The sequence below is a fragment of the Chinchilla lanigera genome, unplaced genomic scaffold, assembly GCF_000276665.1.
Source record: "Chinchilla lanigera isolate Chin_1 unplaced genomic scaffold, ChiLan1.0 scaffold00066, whole genome shotgun sequence".
Classification (NCBI taxonomy): domain Eukaryota; kingdom Metazoa; phylum Chordata; class Mammalia; order Rodentia; family Chinchillidae; genus Chinchilla; species Chinchilla lanigera.
In genome coordinates this window covers 199154-207882 of record NW_004955467.1, presented here as the reverse complement: position 1 = coordinate 207882, position 8729 = coordinate 199154, and the positions used below count along the sequence as shown (strand labels likewise).

At 42.8% G+C, this 8729-nt stretch overlaps 1 protein-coding gene across 1 annotated transcript in view; it reads left to right on the top strand.

Annotated features, from left to right (window-relative positions):
- Nucleotides 1-8729, top strand: part of LOC102028395 (multidrug and toxin extrusion protein 2-like) — a gene marked incomplete in the record, with an annotated part of 62538 nt that overhangs the window by 31865 nt on the left and 21944 nt on the right. The window contains 2 exon segments of the mRNA XM_013522185.1: nt 5519-5632; nt 6881-6948. Of these exon segments, the coding sequence (XP_013377639.1) occupies nt 5519-5632; nt 6881-6948 (182 nt within the window).

The following is an 8729-nucleotide window of genomic DNA, read 5'->3' as shown; positions in this document are numbered from 1 at the left end:
AAGATTTGTCTTATATAATTTGGAGCACTGATATTTGGTGCATACATGTTTATGATTGTTATCTCATCCTCTTGCCATTTTCCCCTGACTAGTATGTAGTGACCTTCTTTATCTCTTTTAATTGTTGTTGGTTTGAAGTTTATATTGTCTGCAAATGGAATAGCTATCCCTGCTTTTTTCTGGGTACCTGTTGCATGGAGGATTGTTTTCCATCCTTTGACTTGTAGTCTGTGGATTTCCTTTTGAGGGAAATGTGTTTCCTGTGTACAGCGTTATCATTCGATTTTGTTTTTTAATCCACTCTTCCAATCTGTTTCTTTTGACTGGAGAATTGAGGCCATTTACATTTATAGTTATAATTGATATGTGTTTATTTATGATTGTCATGTTATTTACTTGCGTTGGTGTCCTACTTTTTCTACCTGTTTACTTGCTTCCTCTTCTTGATGTTTCATTTCTATTGTTGTTCTTGAAACTGTGGTCAGATTTTTCTCTGTCTGGAATACCTTTTAATACTCTTTGTAATGCTGGCTTGGCGCTCATGAAGTTCTTCCATTGTTCTTTGTCGTGAAAATATTTTATTTCTCCATTGAATTTGAGGGATCCTTTGGCAGGGTACATCAGTCTTGGTTGGAAGCTGTTCTGTCTTAGGACCTGTAATACTTTGCTCCAAGCTCTTGTCAATTGGATGGTTTGTGCTGAGAAGTCTGCTGTGATTCTGATGGGCTTTCCTTTATGGGTAATCTGTTTCTCTTCTCTAGCAGCTTTTAATACTCTGTTCTTTTGCTGGGAACTTGACTATTATATGTCTTGGTGTAGTTTTATTTTTGTTGTGGTTGGTTGGAGTTGTGTATGCCTTTACCTGTATATCAGGTTGTGTTTCCATACTTGGGAAATTTTCTGCTATTATTTCTGCAAATATTGTTTTTATGTCAGTTGTGTTGCCTCCTGCTGTTTCATTGACTCCTATAAGTTGTACATTATTCCTCTTTGCCTCATCTTGCAGCTGTTGAATTGACTTTTCCTGGATCCTTGTTGATTTTACGAGATCCTTTCTTTCATGGTCACTAGCTGCCATGCTGTCTTCAAAGTCTGAGATTCTCTCTTCAGCTTCATTCAAGTGGTTTTGGCAGCTTTCAGTGGCAGCTTTGTTTTCCTGGAAGTCGCTTTGAATCTGGTTCATGCATTCTAAGTCCTTTCTATATTTATCATTGAATGCTTCTGTCCATTGCCTTTGTTCTTCTATTTTCTTATATGTTTCTTCTTCAGACTTTTTGAGCAGTTCCTTCATTATGATTGTCATTTCATTTTTCCCCTGAGAGATTATTTCTGATCTCATCTTTGTATGGCCTTATGGAGTTGTTTCTTTACTTCCATTGCAATCATTTCAGCTATTTCAGGCATATGTTTACCAAGTTCTCCTATGTTGATGTCTCCTGAACTTGTTGTGAGTGGGGTGGAGTTCTGGGATTGTGTTTTAGTCCTTTGTTTTGTCATGTTTGCTACTGGATACAAAAGCTCATTTTCCCTCTTCAGTGGCTTCAAAGCAAAGGCCGCTAGTGTCCTTCATTTTCCTGTTTGCAGGTTTGCCCCTGAGTGACTCCTGAGAAGCACTACATAGTCTCGGGTTTTCCGGCAGTTATTGATTTATATGTAGTTATCCCAGGGCTCAGACGAGGGCATTGGTGTCAGTTGATGGCCCACCATCTGATCCAGTGTCCTCTTGCTGTTCAGGGCACGTGCATGCGCCAGACTTGGGTTGCACTGTGACAATCCTGGTCCAGTGGACCTATGTCCCCAGGCAGTTCAGGGTACAGGCATAACCCAGACATGAACTGCAGGGTCGACAGTTTGTGAACCACCTGATTCTGTGTCTCTAGTCAGTTTAGGACACATACAGGAACCAGATGAAGACAGGACGGGCAGCAATCACAGACTGCGTGTGCCTGCGACCTCCTAGCAGGTCTTTGTGCAAGTAAAGCACGGACTTGGACCACTGGACCAGCAGCTCTTGGAGCACTCACTCACTCAACACAGGGCACATGCAGGGAGGGGCCTCATACTCACCCCAGTGAGAGCAGTCCCTGGGGCTTCTGAGTGAGGACCTCCTGTCTGGCTCTCTCCACAAGTTTCAGCTGGGAACTGTGGCAGTGGGAGTAAAGCACAGACTTGAACCACGGGACCAGTAGCTGTTGGAGCACTCACTCACTCGGCCTGTATCTTGTAGCTTTAACCCCAAGGACACATCATCAAGGTCACAAATTGCTCAGCACTGAAAAGTTATATAGTGTCTGGGCTATAACTCAGTGGTAGAGGAGCTTGTGTGTGACACAGGCTGGCAGGCAGCTGGTCTTTATTTGCAGGTGGGGACTGTGCTTTCCTGGTTGTTGTTCTCCCTGCTCACTGAACCCTATGCCTTGAGCCTCCCACCCACCCCTACACCCCTTCTCACTATCCACAGCCATGAGACAGTCCATGTAGTTTCTTCTACTAGTTTTTTTCTGTTGTCCTCTCAAATTCCACCTCCAAACCTGGGGTATAGGGGTGGGTCCTAGGCTCCTGATATTATGTTCTTCCCCTAGGCCATGTTCCCTTCCATGTTCCCTTGTACCTGAGTTACAAGTTGGCTCTTGGTACCTTTCTTTGTTCTGATGTGACAGAAATTCCTTGCTGTGCCCAGTGCCTGCCTGGACCTCCCCGCTTTTCTCCCTCTCCCGTCCTGAACCTTAGATGCAAAGCATTGAGTTTCTCATGCTGAAGTTTATGGAACAGCCGTGTCATCACCCCTTCCACTGCCCTTCTTTCCCACGCTGAGGCGTTTTCCCTTCTTATCAAAATCCCATTCTCCTCCCTCAAGGACACTTCCTCCATTTCCAATGTGTATCTTTGAAGAATGTGCAGTGTATTTTGGCTGTTACATGTTTATATTCAAATACTAATAGTCATGTAGTTTGTATTTCTTTTGTATAAACTTTTTTACTTAGCACAGAGGTTGGAAGCTCACGAGCCAGTTCTGGCCTGCATCCTGTCTTTACAGGTAAAGATTTTGGGGAGCACAGTTATGTTATTTACACATGTACAATAATTTAGATATTGCCCTTGATTGTTGTTGTGTCTCTAGAGCACAGTTAAGGAGTTACGACAGGGACCATTTGGCCCATGAAGATAAAATACTTACCATCCAACCCTTTAAGTATAAAGTCTGTTGACCTCTGGCTTAGCCCAATGTTTACTTCCTTTTTAAAAAAACTGCAGTAGGCTGGGGGGATAGCTCAGTGGCACAAGCACCTGCCTGGCAAGTGCAAGGTTCTGAGTTTGATTCCTGGAACCAAGAAAATAAAAAACTGTGGTAAAATGGACATAATACAAAATGTACCATCTGTCCTACCCAGTTTTAAGGACACAGATTAGTGGCATTAAATACATTCACACCATCATGCCACCATCTAATCATCTGGCTTGGTTCATTTTCTGTTGCTATCATTGGATACTGTGTATTGAATAATTAATAAAGAAGTCTGTTTAGCTAAAACTTCTGGAGGCTTGGCAGTCTCAAAGCACAGCGCCAGCATCTGCTCAGCATCTGGGGAGGGCTTCTTTCTGTCTCCCAGGGACAGAGCAAGAGTGCCAGAGAGAGCTCACATTTATAACAAAGTCCACTTCCTCAATAACCCACAACTCCACTAATCCATTAGGCCATTAATCCATGAGGCCTCTGCTCTTGTGATCTAACCTCCTAAAGATCCCACCTCTAAATATCATTAACATATGATGACTTTTGGGATTAAGTTTCTAACTTTGAATGGTTGAATTTGGGAGACACACGCATCCATCTCCAGAAAAATTTCATCTTGAAAACCTGGAATTCTGTACCCGTTAAATCCCCCATCTCTCCCTCCCCACCTCTCAGCCCTTGGCTAGCATTGTCCTACTTTTTATTTCTATGAATGTGACTACTCTTGATAGCTGGTATAATTGAAGTGATACAGTATTGGCCTTTTTCTGTGATTGGATTTTTTTCACTTAGCATAGTGTCCTCAAGGTTCGTCCAGGCTGTAGCGTGCATCAGGATTTCCTTCCTTTTAAAGGGTAGCATTTCTTTGTATGTGTAAACCATATTTCATTTATCCATTCATCAGGTGATGGATATTTGTGTTGTTTCCATCTTTCAGCTATTTGAATAATGCTGATATGAGCATGGTATACAAATATCTCTTCAAGATACGGAGTTCAGTGAGGTGTCCTGGTGCACACCTGCAAACCCAGCACTCAGGAGATTGAGGCAGGAGGATCACAAGTTTGAGACCAGCCTGGGCTACAAAGTAAGCCTGAAGCCAGCCTGAACTATACAGTGAGGTTGTGTCTAAGCACACACACACACGCACACTGATTTCAGTTCTTTTGGTTATATATCCAGGCACCTGCATACTGTTTTCTCATAGCAGCTGCACTTTTTAACATTCCCACCAACAGTTTACAAGGGTTCTAGTTTCTCAGTATCCTTGCCAATCTTTGTTACTTACTGTATTTTTTAATAGACATTCTAATGGATGGAAAGTAGGTGATAATGCATTGTGGTTCTGATTTACATTTCCCTATTGATTAGTAATGTTCAATATCTTTTCATATACTTGTCCATTTGTATATCCTCTTTGGAGAGACATCTATCCAAATTGTTTGGCTACTTTTAAATTGTTTTTTTGTTATTGCTGAGTTGTAGAAGCTCTCTGTCTCTCTCTTTATATATATACATATATATATATTAGATATTATGATATATAAGTATCCTTTAGATATATGATTTGCAAATATTTTCTCCCATTCCATGAGCTACCTTTTCACTCTGCTGCCTTTGAGGCATAGAAATTCTTAGTTTTGATGTAGTTTCATTTACTTATTTTTACTTTATTGCTTTGTAGCACAGTTTTAATACAGTGTCTATCCAAAGCTAGGTATAGTAGGATTGACAGTCCCAGGTGCTCAGAAGGCTGAGGCAGGAAGATTGCCTGAGCCTAGGAGTTTGAGACCAGCCTGGGCAAGATAGTGAGATCCTCTCTCAACAAAACAAAACAAAACAAAACAAAGCACCCCAACTATCCATACTGATATGTACGTGTGTGTGTGTGTGTGTGTGTGTGTGTGTGTGTGTGTATTTCTATCTCCAGTGTTTTGCTTTCAACTGTAGTGTGCAGCTATTATATTTTACTTCTCTAAAGGTCTCCTTGATCTCTCCCACATCCCACAGTTACCATCTGCCACAGTGGATCTAACGTGTTTTTTATGGAGCAACACAGACATTTCTCTGCTATTTATTACCAGGAGTGGCATCTGTGGGTGACAGGGCATAAACATACTTCAGTTTTACTAAACATTGTCAGTTTTGTGTCTATCATCTCAAACTCCAGTCTTCTTTATATTTTGCTGGAGAACCAAGGTCACCCCTAGTCTCTGGCCATGGGGGAAGAAATAGGTAGATGAGATAGAATGGTTGGTATCTGTTTTCTTCTCTGTCCTCCAGGTTGGACGAGGGAGTGCTTCCAAGAGTGGGGCTCCTACATCCACCTGGCTGTTCCCAGCATGTTCATGGTATGCATTGAGTGGTGGACCTTTGAAGTCGGGACCTTCCTGGCAGGTTGGTCAGCATTCAACAGAAACCTACATGTAGCCTAGGAGTCCTGTCTCCCAGAAACTTATTTCTTCTTCCCCACCCTGTTCCATTTCATCAGGCTCAAAGAAAGGTTTGCATTATAGGCTAAAGCCTTTGGCCATCCATAAGCATATTCAAATATGGTGGAGCTTTAGCTTAGCTCTAGGGTACTCCATTTTGTAAATGAGGAAAGAAAGACACTGGTGAAGGGTTCTCCCATGGAGCACAGCAAAATCCCCAACCCAAACCTCCCAGGTGCCTTGTCCTTCAGCTGATTTTGGCTAGGCTTCTACTTAAGGTTTTAAAACTTGAACAGATATAGCATGGTTGATATGGCTGCGTTTAGGCTATGATCTATGTTGTGGCTTGTATCTAGATGTCTCCCCAAAGTCTCATGCACTCATGGGTAGGGCTATTCAGAGGTGGCTGGTTCTAGGGTGTGTGATGCTGGGATTAAGTTATGTGATGCTGGGGTTAAGAATGGGTGATTACTAAATTAGTCCACTGCTTGATTAAGCATAGTTCTGGATATAGATAATGGGAAGGCCTACCTTGGGTGTGGGTGGCACCACTCAAAACACAGGTAACCTGGAAAGGATAAAAGAGGGAGGCTTCTGTCTCACTGTTTGTTGCTGTTTCTGCTGGTGCTGGTGCTTGCTGCTTCTTTACTGCTTTAATGCCTTCTGCCTGCCCTGCTTTGCCATGGACTGTTTATCCTCTGCAATGCCCCTCAGCTAATGCTTTAACTCTGTCTTGGATCCAGCCAACTATGGACTGAAACTTCTGGAAACTGTGAGCTGAAATAAACCTTTCCTCCTTTAACTGTGGGTATTGGGTATTTTGTCCCAGCACCTAGAAAAGTAACCAAGACAACCCATGTTTTTACCAGAATTGTATGATTCCCATCACTGTACATAGAGTTCTGCTGTCCTCCCACCTTCCTCCCACCACAAGACTTCAAGTTTTCTAGGAATGATGCGCAACTCCAGGAGCCTGGTTTTTCTCTGAACCCCGGCTGGGAAGAGGGGTAGAAGTGGGGGCTATAAGCCAGAGATCTTGCTCCCTAGGAAAAAAAGTCTCAGTTCTCCTCAGCAGATGGTGAATTTGATCATCAGATCATGCTTCTGGGACATTCTTGGCTTCTCTTAAATTAAAATGCGTTCTAGTTTCATAAAGGAAACATTTTCTATAATCCACTTTTTGAAATGTGTTCTGTATGTATTGATATTTCAGGACTGATTAATGTGACAGAGCTTGGAGCCCAAGCTATCATTTATGAACTGGTCTCTGTGGCCTACATGGTAAGAATCTTGGGGTAAGTCTTGGCACCTTCTCTGGGTTTGTTATTGCAGAGAGAGAAAGAGTGAGAGAGAAAGAGAAAAAGAGACAGACGGACAGAGACACAGAGACAGACACAGAGAAAGACAAAGACAAAGACAAAAAGAGAAACAATGAAGTAGAGAGGACTGTAGCAGAAAATGTCCCCCAGGCAGCACATTTCAGTTTGTTAGTTGCCCAGATAACAGTTCCTGTTGCAGTTCTGGTTGCTTCTGTCTCTTAGAAATGGCTGGTCACTGTGAACATATTGTAAAAACCAATCAAAGACAGCCAACAGCTCTGCCTTTGTACTTCCCTTAGCAGACCCCATAAAAACCCCTCTCCCTGAACCTTTGGGGGCCTGATAGTTTGGGAATGATCCTGATCAGTGCCCCCTGACACACAGGTGGACAGCTTTTGGACAGGGCAGTCAGGGAGGGTCTTTCTGCATTGCTGTTTAAGGTTTGAAAGATGTTTAAGGTTTGAAAGATGAAAGTGGGCCTGGGGTGCCCATGGCTGGGAGCCAGCTGTGTAGCCCAGGCAAGGCTCTGAGGAACAGTATGTGGCACTGCTGAGGGTTAGTGAGGAGCAGGGTGATGGGAGGCTGGAGGCAGCAAGTAGGGCTGAGGGCTCAAGTGAAGAAAAAACCATTCTTGCTGCTGTGTAAGAGCTGGCTGAGGGCTGGGGAAGGAGTGGGAGTGGGGAGGAAGTCTGGATGGACAGTCAGGAGGCGGCGGGGGAGGACAGGGATGGACAAACGAGGCCCATGGGGAGGCAGAGCTGCCTGGCCATCCCAGAGCTGTGGGCTGTGGGGGACGGATGAGAGGTGTGTTCCGCCTAAACACTGGACCGTCTTTTTAATTTTATAAGACCACAGAGGGTTTATGTGGTGCTTTTGCTTCCATGATTGTTTTTTTCTTTATCACAAGAATGGAAGAAGGCTAGCAGGCACCAGCACACTGTCTAGGAAGGAGGTCGTCCCCGAAGGCCCACACCTGCCCCCTGGAGACACTGTCACAAATGAGAGACGAGGTCCATTCTTTCTCCTTGCTCTCATCAATTAGTCAAAATCATACCAGATTTTGGTTTGTTTCAGATTTAGGCCAGGACTTTTCTTGTATAGCTTTTTATTTATGTTCTGGCATTTCTAACAGTCTTTATTTCTTGTTGACAGAAGCAGTGAGGCCTTTGCCACATTATAAGATCATCTAGAGTTTAAGCACAGCATTGAGTAGCCATCCAATTTTTTTCTTAAACGCTGACTGGCTTCTTGCTGATTTATAGATTTTTACACTGATTTATAGATTTTTTCCCTAGAGTTCTGTGCAGTTGTCATTCCAGGGTTCCTTTCATTTTCCTCAGGCAATCAGTCTGCAGTTCCTTTGGTCCCACCTCTTCCTCTTTCGTAAGAGTCTTTGAAATTTTTTTAAATTAAAAAAAAAACATGTTCCTAAGATTCTATGAAAGGTAAATTATGAGCCATTCACATTTGAGAATCTTTATTCTTCTTTTGCTCTTGTATAATAGTTTGGCTGAGTGTAGAGTTCTAGATTCAAAATAATTTCCCTCAGAAGTTTAAAGCCATTGCTCCATGGTTTTCTGACATTCAGAGTTGTTCCTTTATCCATGTGGTTCTGAAATTTCACAGGGATGTGTTTCTTTGAGGGTGCCTTTTACTTCTGCTTAGTACTTGGGATGTTGGGATGCCCTTTTAGAACTTGTGATGTTCTTTAATTCTGGGAATTTATATATATATATATATATA